At 45.8% G+C, this 13,554-nt stretch overlaps 1 protein-coding gene across 2 annotated transcripts in view; it reads left to right on the top strand.

Annotated features, from left to right (window-relative positions):
• Positions 1 to 5,905: 5,905 nt before the first annotated feature.
• KLHL38 (kelch like family member 38) overlaps positions 5,906 to 13,554 on the top strand; it is a 10,797-nt gene continuing 3,148 nt past the window's right edge. The window contains exons 1-2 of one of the 2 annotated variants that reach the window (XM_023728161.1): positions 5,906 to 6,011; positions 6,641 to 8,012. In XM_023728161.1, coding sequence (XP_023583929.1) covers positions 5,926 to 6,011; positions 6,641 to 8,012 — 1,458 coding nt within the window. In that variant the 5' untranslated portion in view covers positions 5,906 to 5,925. Of the gene's footprint in view, positions 6,012 to 6,543; positions 8,013 to 13,554 lie in introns of those variants that run through there. The other variant, XM_004372988.2, reaches the window with a different exon arrangement.

The following is a 13,554-nucleotide window of genomic DNA, read 5'->3' as shown; positions in this document are numbered from 1 at the left end:
TAGGGCAGTTCTAGAAGCTTCATAGACACATCCAAACTCCCTGAGGGACCGAGCTACTGGGCTGAGGGCTGGGGACCATGGTCTCGGGGGACATGTAGCTCAGTTGGCATAACATAGTCTATAAACAAAATGTTCTACAGTGGACTGTAGTGAGTAGTGCCTGGGGTCTTAAAAGCCTGCAAGCAGCCATCTAAGATACATCTACTGGTCCCATCCAGGCTGAAGTAAAGGAGAATGAAGAAGACCAAGTACACAAGGGAAAGATTAGTCCAAAGGACTAACGGACCACAACTACCACAACCTCCACCAGACTGAGCCCAGAACAACTGGAGGGTGCCCAGTTACCACCACTGACTGCTCTGGTAGGGATCACAACAGAGGTTCCTGGACAGAGCGGGAGAAAAACATAGAATAAAATTCAAACTCACAAAAAGAGACCAGACTTACTGGCCTGACAGAGACTGGAGAAACCTCAAGGGTATGGCCCCCGGACACCCTTTTAACTCAGTACTGAAGTCATCCAGAGGTTCACCCTTCAGCCAAAGATTAGACGGGTCTATAGGGCCAACAATAATACATGTGAGGGACGTGTTTCATAGTTCAATCACGTATACAAGACTTATGGGCACACCAGCAGAAAAGCAAAGACAAGAAGGCAGGAAAGGACAGGAAAACTGGACGAATGGAAACAGGGAAACTGGGGTGGAGGAGAGAGTGTTGACACATTGTGGGTTTGGCAACCAATGTCACAAAACAATTCGGGTATTAACTGTTTAATGAGAAACTAGTTTGCTCTGTAAACTTTCACCTAAATCACAAAAAAAAAAAAAAAGAAAGAAAAACATAAGTTAAAGATGTTTTGGAAAAACTTAAGAGGGAGCCACTAGTAAAAATATAAACAGTCTGGAAAAGGCAAAAGTAAACAGTCTCCAGGGTCAGTCTCTGCTAACAAATTCCATTATGCTTCTTCCCCATCTTTCCGAACAAGGGGTGGGGTAGGTAAAATTCATCCCTGCCCTCGAGGAGCTCACAATCTAAGACAGCAGAGAGAGACAGAAACACATAACTAAAATTCAGCCCCATGAGAGCTTTACAAAGATATACTTATAACGATCTCTTTCTATTGGGACCCAGAATTCACAGTAGGGGGAGGAGGAAGGGGGAGACGAGGGAGGTTGCGGAAGGTTTCCTTTCTGAATACTTACAACATGACGTTATTTGTCTTCTCTACCAGACTGTAAGCTCTATGAGGACAGGGATCTTGTCTGTCTCTCCAATGTTTTATTCAACTGGTAGATGGATGGATGGATGGATGGATGAATGGATGGATGGATGGATGGACAGATGGATCTCAGTTAATCGGATTGTTTAAAAAAAAAACCCAGTTGCAATGAAGTGCTAATCCTGTGTGTGTCAGAGTAGAACTGTGCTCCATAGGGTTTTCAATGGCTGATTTTTCAGAAGTAGATCACCAGGCCTTTCTGCCAAGTTTTCTCTGGGTGGACTCTAACCTCCAACCTTTCGGTTAGCAGCCAAGAGCCTTAAGAGTTTGCAACACTTTGCTCAGTTTCCATTTCCTGTAAAGATTCTAGTTAATCTCACTTTTGAGAGAGGAAAGCTCACCCTCCCAGTGAGATCTCCCTCTGTAGGTCAACCACCTTCTATACCACAGCAGCAACTTTCTAAACCATCCCTAAGTGGCCTGAGGAGTTGGTGCCTGTCTTACTATCAGGGAATGCCTGGCCCCTGGGGAGCAGAGAGGCCAGGGCAGTGTATTATTCTTTGCGACTCACAGTGCTAAAACAGGAGAGTAAGAAAGCATCCTTGATCATATTATTTCTTTCTTCTCCAGTTTGATTCAGAGCCCAGAAAGCTGATCTGTGGCATACATGATGTATGAGGTCAGACTTCAGTTTGCGGGGAGAAGGGGGCCAGGCGGCCGGGTTATACCAACAATCCACTAACGGTCCTAACGTCATTCCTGTTAGCTTTTCTTTTCCCTTGCTCTCCCCAGAGGGAAAAGATACAAAGATATTTTCTGGTGGGGGCACAGGGTGCAGGAAGAGTTGGGAATACAGTCTTTGGTACTACTGGCCTAATAAAAGTGGCCTTGGGTTCTTAGCTCCCAGAGGAAGGTAGTCATGGCAACCCCTGGAATCCCCGAGCAGGCCCCCTTTCCGGTATTGTCTGCAATACAAAGGCCTTGTTCAGCTTTCACAAACTGGGTAAAAAAAACACTTAGCTGGGTTGATACAGACATAGACAGACAGGCACTCACACACATACAGAAATTTTAAAATTACCTATCAAGGGCCCTGGTGGAGCAGTGGTTAAGAACCTGTCTGCCAGCCAAAAGGTCAACAGTTTGAATCTACCAGCTGCTCCTTGGAAACGCTATGGGGCAGTTTAACTCTGTTCTGTAGGGTCACTATGAGTTGGAATCATCTTGGTGGCAATGGGTTTTTGGTGTTGGTATCAAGAGCCAGGAGTCCCTGCGTGGTGCAAACGGTTAAGTGCTCAACTACTAGCCAAAAGATTGGCGGTTCGAACCCACCCAGAGGCACCTCGGAAAAAAGGCCTGGCCATCTGTTTCCAGACGGTTAAAACCCTATGGAACAGTTCTGCTCTTATATACGTGGGGTCACCATGAGTCGGAATCAACTTGACAGCAATGGAAAAAAAAAAAGAAAATCAAGAGCCAAGGTCCTTCCCACAGCTTTTAAAGATCCGGTTAACTGAAACCGCATTTGCCTGCTCCTTGTGTTTCTCCTCCACCTGCCGACTGTGGGAACAGTGGATACTCTGATGCCAGGAGGGAGTGGCCTTCCAGTTAGAGAGTAGCCTCCACAGGGTCTTTACCTGAAGTTTGTATATCCCGGAAATCCAGCTCCTTGGTACACAGCCATGGTTCGCTGGTGAGTGTGAACCTCACTGAGTGCAGAGGGGAGAGTGAGCACAAGAGGACGAACGTACGTGGTACAGCACGTTTTTTGAACTTTCCTGCCTGGAGCTGTCAACCCGTTGCCGGCCTGAACCAGCCAGCCCTTTCCTTGGGAATCTGGGCCCAGCACACCCAGACAGGAAGGACACAGAAGACTCGTGAGCCAATCTAACGCCAATCAAAAATTCTGTGAGGAAAAAAAAGGCTTTTTGAATTTACTTAAAAGAACAAAATACTAAAGAGCCCCAGCTGGCAGCTTGCCTGGCATTTCTTCTCTGTGCACAGCTTCAGGCCAGAGACGGGTGGAGGAGGCCTCCTCACTGATGCTCAGCCTCCTGCAGGCCTCTCTCCAGAGCACAGCCTGCAGAGAACACCTCAGGACACAAACCACAAAACGGTGAGCTGGAAGGCGTTGGGCTCAGAGGTCACCTGGTCCACGCTGTCACAGGTGAGGAAGTGAAGTACAGAGAGGTTAAGTAACATGTTCAAAGACACACAGCCAGTCTATGGCAGAGCTGGGAGTTGAATCCAGGAATCCTAGATCAAAGTGGATAATGAGGAACACAGCAACTGCTAAAGGCAAAGGAATTATCTAGAGTGAGTGAGAGACCAAATTAAACCGGGCACCAAGACCAATTGGGATCTAATGACACTATTTCAGAGTATTTATAAAATACTATCATAATTTAGTGTGAGCTTCCACTGTGCCAGGTACTTTATAGGGTGCTTCACATACATTATTTCTCTGAGAAAAGGATGGTTATCCCCATTTCACAGATAGAGAAGCTGAGGCTGGAAGAATATAAGTAACTTGCCAAGAACACACAGATACTAAGGGAAATGCCAAGATTCTCCCAAGTCTTTCTGCCCCCAAACCCAGGCCTTGACTCCCTATATACAGGCTTTCAACAAACAGAGGGGCAAGGAGCTGAAGGTCTCCATTTATTTTAGGTTCCCTAAACTAAGACATGCAGGCCCTGAGTGGTACAAATGGCTAACGTGCTTGGCTGCTAAAGGAAAAGTTGGAGGTTCGAGTCCACCCAGAGGTGCCTCAGAAGAAAAGCCTGGCAATCTACTTCCAAAAAATCAGCCATTGAAAACCCTAGGGAGCACAGTTCTACTCTGACACACATGGGGTCTCCATGAGTCAGAGTCAACTTGACAGTAACTGGTGATGGTGGTGTAAACTAAGACATGTTCTAGATGAAAGTTAAGACAAAGTATAAAGCCCTCTGAGAGAAACAGATTCATGAATTGAACATAGGCTGGTTGGAGTTACATCTGGATGGTAAGAGAAGAATTTGGCTGTGGTTATATGTGTGTTTGCTAGAAGGTAAACATTAAGATTCTCTTTGTGTCTTTTCTGCCACTTAATGTAGAGCCAGAATTCCCCTAGTCGGCCAGGCCAACAGAACAGGGCCTGTTTTTTCTAATCTTTAGAATCCAGAGCATTTGTTAACACCAGTCGGACGTTGACACTGCACCCCAGGGCTCAACTGGAACACTGGACAGAGCTGGACTCCAAAAGCCCTAATTAGGGGAAACTCCAAGATCCCTGCCAGTGGATGGCGCCAAGTAAATTCACCCCAGGAATCCCTGCCTAAGACTCTCAGAGTAAACTCGGGGCTTGCTCCCTAGTGGGACCAGAAGTAAGACAGGCGTTGTTTCAGAGCACTAAGGAGGTTCTTTTTCCCCGGTGCTGACTCCAAGGCCGAGGATTAAAGCTCTAGCTTTGGAGTTGGGAGAACCTCAGTTCAGTTCCCGACCTTCAACATAACTCTTGCTCTACTGTACAAAATAACTGCTTTACTTTTTATTTCATCACATTATTGGATTTGATGAAAATGAGAGGCACCCCGGGTCATTCCAGAGCACCATTTACATTACCGTCTACACACCAAGCTGTACTTGGCAGCCCTGTTAAACTTACACAGCAGGCGGCAGCGTGAAGACCACTCAGCGAAGCTCCCTCTCTTTCTCCACGCTCGATTCTCCGCTCCATTACAGCTCAATTCAGCAACTATTAAAAGTCATCCGCTGTGCCAGGCACTGTACTAGGCACCAGAAACAGGGAGATAGTTAAGATAAGGCTTCTGCCATCCAGACATTTACATTCTAATAGGAGAGTCACAGGCAAAAAAACACAGTCTTAACCTCCCTGCCTCCAGCTCACACCTACCCGATGGAAGAAAATGGAAACGTCAAACAGAAAAACAGAACTGAATTATAAAAACCTAATTGAAGAACCATCCGCATGGGTCCCTGAGCGGCAGGTATGACATGAACTAGCAGAGACCTGGCCACTTTTAAACAGAAGCCCCCGGGCAAGGAGGCCCAACAAAGCTTTGCTTTCCTGAGTCTGGAAACTCCGGGGTGCTCAACAAATATTAAAAAGCAATCTTTGTCACAGATTCTGTCACCTGGGAACCTAGAGGAGGACATCACAGCCCTCTCCAGTAACCCTGCCAGGCAGATGGTGGGAAATAGAGACCCAGGGAACAGAGCTCATGAGCTCATGTCCTGGCTTCCTTTGTGACCACCTGCCACCTTCACCAGGGCCCAGGGCTATCTTCAGTGACTCTCCCAGGTCACAGCAACCTGTTTACAGACGTCTAGAATTCCCAGGCACTTTTAGGACAAGGGAACCGGGATGTTTCCAAGTGGGCAGCGAGGTCTTCTTCAAGAGAAGCTGTTCCTCTGGATCTATTTATGCTGTTGTAAACACATGCCAAGGAAACAAGGCGTGTGGGCATGCGCCAGCCCTGCAGGCCCTCGGGTGGCTGCAAAAGGCAACTGGAAAGTCACATGTCATAACAGTGGAAAGTACATATGCAACTATTCTTAGCCTTGGAATGTATACACTGTCTCCTGCCCAGCGGCTCTTTCACAAAGCTCTAGAAAACTGTGAAAGTACCTTCAGCATAAACAAATCCAGAAATCTCCCAGGACAAACCATTTCCCAACTGAAGGAAAGGCCTGGGTTTATGGTTTCACTCGGAGCTGGAGGTGGAAACTCTCCGGGGAGACAAGCCGGACCAGGCATCGGTGGATGTCACTGCAGCAAAACGAGGTAAATGTCCCTAATGCTGGATTCTCCTGCTGGGAGACCGCCAGATGTCACCCAGTAAACCCTGTCCAGGGTGTTGTTTGGTTTCAGCTTTCTATTTATCCCATTTTAAAAACGAAACCAAAAAGACTCAGTAAAGTCATGGTTCAAAAAAAAAATTGCAAAGGCCCATTTTTGTGGTTCGTTTCTGTCTAGTTAGCAGAGGGCCACGCCCCCAGAATGACATCCTTGGGGAAGGACAAACTCTCAGAAAGAGATGTTTCGATGCATTTACTAACCAACAGATATGCTGAGAATCTGGAAAAAGGCTTACATACTTCTTCTGGTCAAATACAATGAACATTATCTTTCTTCAAGCCCTGGATAGTCAAGAAATGTCCAACAACTTTGTTTCCCCCTCTGATTAGCCAGAGATCCCCTTTGCATGTTACTTTTGAGAATAACCAAAAAGGGAGGTGTCGGCTTTGAAGTCTGGGGTATGGGTGGCCACCCTTTCCGACCTTCATTAAGTGGTACTCTTGGCCACACTGGGAGTATCTAGGTGAACGGACATAGATGCTCCATGTCTTGGAGCCCCCACAGCTAAACCCTCCACACTTTCTAAGAAAGACTTGACTCTCACTCCCTCTTAGGGTTTCTTCCCCTCTTTATAGGATGGATGAGGAATCACCAGATGGGCTGCTCTTCAAAGACCATGACTTCTCCTCTAACTTGTTGAAGCAGCTCAATGGCTTAAGACAAAACAGGATCCTGACAGATGTGAACATCTGTGCCAGTGCCTGGGAGGTGCCCTGCCACCGAAACGTGCTGGCTTCCAGCAGCCCCTACTTCAGGGCCATGTTCTGCAGCAACTTCAGGGAGAGCAGCGAGGCCAAAGTCCAGCTGAAAGGCATCGACCCCACCACTCTGGACCAGATTGTCCTGTATGTATACACCGGGGAGGTACACATCACAGCTGAGAGAGTTCTCCCCTTGATGGAAGCGGCTTCCATGTTTCAGTACCCCAAGCTCTTTGAAGCCTGCTCTTCATACCTCCAGAGCCAGCTGACCCCCAGCAACTGCTTGGGCATGATCAGACTCTCTGAAATCTTAAGTTGTGAGACCCTCAAGAAGAAATCAAGGGAGGTGGCCCTGAAGTATTTCCCAGAAGTGGCCTCATCGGCCGACCTGAGGGAGCTCTGCGCCTTGGAGTTGAGAGACTACCTCGGAGATGATGAGCTCTGTGGGGAGGAGGAAAAGGTGTTTGAGGCTCTCATGGTTTGGGTCAAGCATGACCTTGAGGCCCGGAAACGATATGTGCAGGAACTGTTCAAGCAGGTCAGGCTTCAGTACGTCCACCCGGCCTTCTTCTACCACTTCATTGCCAGCGATGCCCTCCTTCAAACCTCACCTGCATGCCAGGCCATCTTGGAGACAGCCAAGAGGCAGGTTTTTTCTTTGTATGGCACCAGTGCCCCAGACCTCAAACCCCTGTGTCACGTTCCTCCAAGAAACTCTTACCAAGATTTCCTCATCCTCTTGGGTGGAAGAAAGGACAGCCAGCAGACCACCAGAGATGTTCTGCTCTACAACGGACAGACTAGCCAATGGCAGGACCTTGCCAAACTCCCCACTCGGCTGTACAAGGCCTCAGCCGTCACCTTGCACCGCAACATCTACGTCATCGGGGGCATGGCTGTCAGGTCAGGGAAGAGTCTAGCCTGCCCCAATGTTTACATCTTTTCCCTGAAACTCAATCAGTGGCGGCTAGGGGAACCCATGCTTGTGGCCCGCTACTCCCACAGAAGTGCTGCCCGTAAGAACTTCATCTTCTCCATCGGGGGGCTTGGAGACAGGCAGGAGTTCATAGGCTCCATGGAGAGATATGACAGCATATGTAATGTCTGGGAGAGGATGGCCAGCATGCCAGTGGGCGTTCTCCACCCTGCAGTTGCTGTGAAAGACCAAAGACTCTACCTCTTTGGGGGAGAGGACATCATGCAGAACCCTGTGCGCCTTGTCCAGGTAAATGGCTGGTCCTTATGTATTGTAAGTGCATGAATGTGCCCCCCTACACATACACACCTACCCATTTCTCATTTGTGAAGAAAGGAAGGGAGGAAGGAATTATTTCGGCAAGATTTCATCAGTTTATGGGTTCTTTTTATGTAAATTCAATACACACAAAAGCACATCAGATACAATCCCTTTCCACAAAGAGTTTATCTGTATTTGAGGAAAAAACTCTAACGATTCATGCTAGAATATATTTAATATCAGATAATGAAGTTCTGTAGGAATTCAGCAGATGCTTCTAACCCAAATAAGTATGGCGTTAAGATTCCCAAGCATTGATTCACAGACTGCCTATTGCCTAATCCCCTCAACTCCACCTCAGAACTACACAAGCAAAATCTCTTTGTGTAGGGTCCTGACATTTACAATTTCCAGAAGATTATAAGGTGCAGCCAGGTTGGGGAACCCCTGCCTTAAATGACAGGTAGATATTAATTTCACTCACAAGATGTCAGAAAAGTAGGATTCATAAAGGTTAAAATTTCAGACTATTACGATGTTTTCCAATTTTATGCAAGCTCTGATCATCTGCCTCATCTAATGATATGGAAAACTTGAATAACGAGCCTATCTTTAAAGATCCTCAGTGAGACCACGTGAGATTTGCTTTGCTCCTTTCTAAGAAAGAGCTGAGTGCCAACCACTGTGAAGGCCCTGAAGACACAAGCATGTGCAGCAAATTCCAGTTGCCCTCCCTCAAAGAGCTTACAAAACAATTACAATTCAAATGCTGCAATAGAGGGGTGCTCTAAAAGCATAAGGGGGTGCCCAAAACCAGTATAGAGGGAGTCGGGGGGCTTTAGGGCTCAGGGAACTTTGGAGGGGACCCTGTGAGGTCGGCCTAAGCTGACTTGGGCAGAGAGGTCAACCCCAAAACCTACTACCATCAAGTCAGTTATGACTCATAGCGACCCCATAGGGTTTCCAAGGCTTTCAATTTTTACGGAAGCAGACTGCCACATCTTTCTCCCACAGAGTGGCTGGTGGGTTGGAAACGCCGACCTTTCAGTTAGCAGCCAAGAGCTTTAACCACTGCATCACCAGAGAGGTAGAGAAGAGAAATGAGAGGTAAGGATGAGGAGCAAGGAAGCTTTGCATTTCTAGAATTTCCCTCTTGATGCCTGTGGACATGTACAGTGGATGCCAAGAGAGCACAGAATAGAAGGATCTGACATTCCAGGTGAGGCAAGGAAGCTTCTCTGAGCAGAAGTTGAATCTGCGGTCTGAAGGAGGATTTGAGTTACCTACTAGAGGAGGAGGAGTATTCCTGGGTAAAGGTACAGCTTGTACAAGGGCCCTGAAGCAGAAAGGGGCACAGCCCATTGCCCTGAGGAACTGAAAGAATGAGCAATGTGGTTGCAACACAGAGCAAGGAGGAGAAAGTTGATGTGCAAACGAGTAGCTGGGGTAGGGGCTGTTAACCAGTAGCCAAACAGTCGCCATCAAGTCGATCCCAATTCAAGGTGATCCCATGTGTGCCACAGTAGAGCTATGCTCCATAGGTTTTTCAATAGCTCATTTTTTGGAAGTAGATCCCCAGGCCTTTCTTCCGAGGTGCCTCTGGGTGAAGTTGAATCTCCAATCTTTCAGTTAGCAGGTGAGTATGTTAACCCTTTGCACCACCTACAGTAGGGGGTGTTAGTTTCCCACATAGTCTCCATCAGCCCCCTTCCCAATGTACCCGAGCAACCCCCTCTACCCCGACTCCTGTCCCTAAGCCTCTTCTATGTAGAAATCCTGGAGGGCTGTGGGTTGGGAGATGAGGCTGGTCTGGCAGGGCTTTGTAGGCCTTGTCAAGGAATTGGGCCTATAGCCTGAGAGTAATGCGACATCATCAAAGGGTGTCATGCAGGGTGAGTGAGGAATTCTAATTTGCATTTCTAGAATTTCCCTCTGGGTACCTGTGGAGAATGGATTAGAGGGGGGCTGAGTGGACAAAGGGAAGTGGGTTGGGGTAGGGGGGGCTCTTCTTGAGGTCCAGGCAAGGGATGATGATGGCTTGGACTATTTCAGTGCCCGTGGAGATAGAGAAAAGTGACATAAGTCTTTTTTCGTTTTTCTCGCCTTCACCTCTGCAGCCCATATTTTTGGTTGCTCTTCCCTGACTATCAGGGTGGATTCTTAGCCTTTCCAGAGTTACAGTTCCAAATCCCACTCATTTAATTGAGCTGAAAGAGATGCTCTCTGCTTCCCTCCAAGCTCTGATCACAGGATGAAGATGTAATGAAGTGCCTCTGTGTAAAGCTAGAGCCCCTCTCTCTTTCTTGACTATTTTTCAAACTCAAGTGGACAAATATACTGACAATTTCACACTGCAAAATTGTCATTGACTTCCTAAGGCCAAAATGCAAAGCTCAAAAAAGCTCTAAATTAGCGTATCAAGAAATGCATAGTGCAATCAAACGAAGTCCTTGCAGAGCCAAAAATTAATAATAATACTAAACAGATAAGTGACCCTTGACACTGGGTAAAAGCATTAATTTGGATGTTTTTCTTATCCACTTAGGACTAGCATTGAAATGGAAACTTCACTCATTCAAATATAGTTTAAGATGAATGCTTGTGGTTACTTGATGGATTTTTAGATATGGGCTCCGAGTTTTCTTCCTAGGATGGTTCATCTGCATGCATTCTTTCAAGCATTTATACTGCAGCGGGGTTCCTGCACAAATAGTGTGTGCACGTGTACCTTGCTACCTGGCCTTCTTTCTACCTCTATTTCTGGACGACATCAAGCAAATCCTTTACCATAGCAAAGTGTCCCTTGCTCCATTGATCAAAGATCATCCTTTGTTATCCTGGCCCCAGCCTCTTCGGGGTATTATGAGGATTGTGAACAAATGTTTAATCTATTTTTGATACCATACCCAAAGCTGATAGAAAACAGTAGACCAGGAGGAAATTACTCACTCAAGTAGAATGTAACCAGTGTTTGCTTTTCTTCCAAGAAGTCCACTGTATTTTCCAAGGAGTTTTGCCATCTACATATTTGCAGATGAAACCATGAGGCTTCATAGTTGTCTGGTTCCCACTATCTCTAGAACTTGTCCTCTTCTGTGCGTCACTGACTTGAGGGACACATAGAGACCTCGAGTGGTCTCCAGTCTCAAAAACCTCCATCAGGAAAGACCACACTGACATGGTCCCAGACAGAGCCATGAGCATGGTAGTTGAAAGCATGAACTCTGGACTCAACCAGACCAGCTCTTCCACTCACTCTAGCTGTGGGACCTTGGGCATGTGCTTAACTTCTCTAAGCCTCAATGGTCTAATCTGAAAAATGGGAGGAAGTAATGGTACCTACCTAATAGGATGGTTGTGATGATTAAGTTCAATAAAATGAACAAAGTAAAGCCTGTAATAATGTTGTTGTTGTTGTTGTTAGGAGCCATCAGGTCAGTTCCAACTCATAGTGACCCTATGTATAGCAGAACAAAACACTGCCTGATCCTGTGCCATCCTCACAATCATTGGTGTATTTGAGTCCACTGTTGCAATTGCCACTGTGTCAATCCATCTCATTGACAGTCTTCCTCTTTTTCCCTGACTCTCTGCTTTACCAAACATGATGTCCCTCTCCAGGGACTGGTCCCTCCTGATAACATGTCCAAAGTACATGAGATGAAGCCTCACCATGCTTGCTTCTAAGGAGCATTCTAACTGTACTTCTTCCAAGACAGACTTGTTCCTTCTTCTGGAAGTTCATGGTATATTCAATACTCTTCACCAACACCATAATTCAAAGGCATCAATTCTTCTTCGGTCTTCCTTATTCATTGTCCAGCTTTTGCATGTATATGAGGCAACTAAAAACACCATGGCTTCGGTCAGGCACACCTTAGTCCTCAAAGTGACATCTTTGCTTTTTAACACTTTAAAGAGATCTTTTGCTGCAGATTTGCCCAGTGTAATTTGTCGTTTGATTTCTTCACTGCTTCTTCCATGGACATTGATTGTGGACCTAAGTAAAATGATATCCTTGACAACTTCAACGTTTTCTTCATTCATCATGATGTTGCTTATTGGTTTAGTTGTGAGGATATTTATTTTCTTTATGTTGAGGTGTAATCTATACTGAAGGCTGTAATCTTTGATCTTCATCAGTAAGTTCTTCAAGTCCTCTTCACTTTCAACAAGCAAGATTATGTCATCTGCATAACGCTGGTTGTGAATGAGTCTTCCTCCAATCCTGAAGCCATGTTCTTCTTCATATAGTCTTTCTCGGATTATTTGCTCAGCATACAGATTGAAAAAATATGGTGAAAGAATATAACCCTGATGCACACCTTTCCTGACTTTCAACCACGCAGTATCCTCTTGTTCTGTTCAAACAACTGCCTCTTGGTCTATGTTCAGGTTCTGCATGAACATAAGTATTCTGGAATTCCTACTCTTCACAATGTTATCCATAATTTGTTATGATCGGCACAGTCAAATGCCTTTGCATAGTCAATAAAACACAGGTAAACATCTTTCTGGTATTCTCTGCTTTCAGCCAAGATCCATCTGACTTCAGCAATGATATCCCTCATTTTACGTTCTCTTCTGAATCCAGCTTGAATTTCCGGTTGTTCCCTGTTGATGTACTGCTACAAACACTTTTGAATGATTTTCAGTAAAATTTTACTTGTGTGTGATATTTGTCGATAATTTCCACATTTTGTTGGATCACCTTTCTTTGGAATGGGCACAAATATGGATCTCTTCCAGTTGGTTGGCCGGGTAGCTGTCTTCCAAATTTCTTAGCATAGACGAGTGAGCACCTCCAGCACTGCATCCATTTGTTGAAACATCTCAATTGGTATTCCGCCAATTCCTGGAGCCTTGTTTTTTTGCCAATGCCTTCAGCGCAGCTTGGACTTCTTCCTTCAGTACCATTTGTTCTTGATTATATGCTGTCTCCTGAAATGGCTGAACATTAACCAATTCTTTTTGGTACAGTGACTCTGTATTCCTTCCATCTTCTTTCGGTGCTTTCTGAGTCATTCAATGTTTTCCCCATAGAATCCTTCAATATTGCAACTCAAGGCTTGAATTCTTTCTTCAGTTCTTTCAGCTTGAGAAATGCTGAACAAGTTCTTCACTTTTGGTTTTCTAACTCCAGGTCTTTGCACATTTCATTATAATACTTTACTTTGTCTTCTCGAGCCACCCTTTGAAATTTTCTGTTCAGCTCTTTTACTTCATCCTTTCTTCTGTTCGCTTTAGCTACTTGACGTTTAAGAGCAAATTTCAGGGTCTCTTCCGACATCCATTTTAGTCTTTTCTTTCTTTCCTGTCTATTTTAATAACCTCTGAAGAGTTGGCCTCGGAAATCGTTTTAGTTCTGGGCTGATAGAGAATCCAGGGGCCATGCTTTCCGGGGTTCCTCCAGTCTCAGTCAGACCATGAAGTCTGGTCTTCTTACTAGAATTTGAGTTCTGCACCCTACCTTTCTCCTGCTCCATCTGGGACTCTCTGTTGTGTTCCCTGTCGGGCTGGTCATTGGTGG

The sequence above is a fragment of the Trichechus manatus genome, unplaced genomic scaffold (genome assembly GCF_000243295.1).
Source record: "Trichechus manatus latirostris isolate Lorelei unplaced genomic scaffold, TriManLat1.0 scaffold00022, whole genome shotgun sequence".
Taxonomy (NCBI): Eukaryota; Metazoa; Chordata; class Mammalia; order Sirenia; family Trichechidae; genus Trichechus; species Trichechus manatus.
The sequence above is the reverse complement of the archived record's forward strand: the minus strand, read 5'-3'. Positions and strand labels throughout refer to the sequence as shown.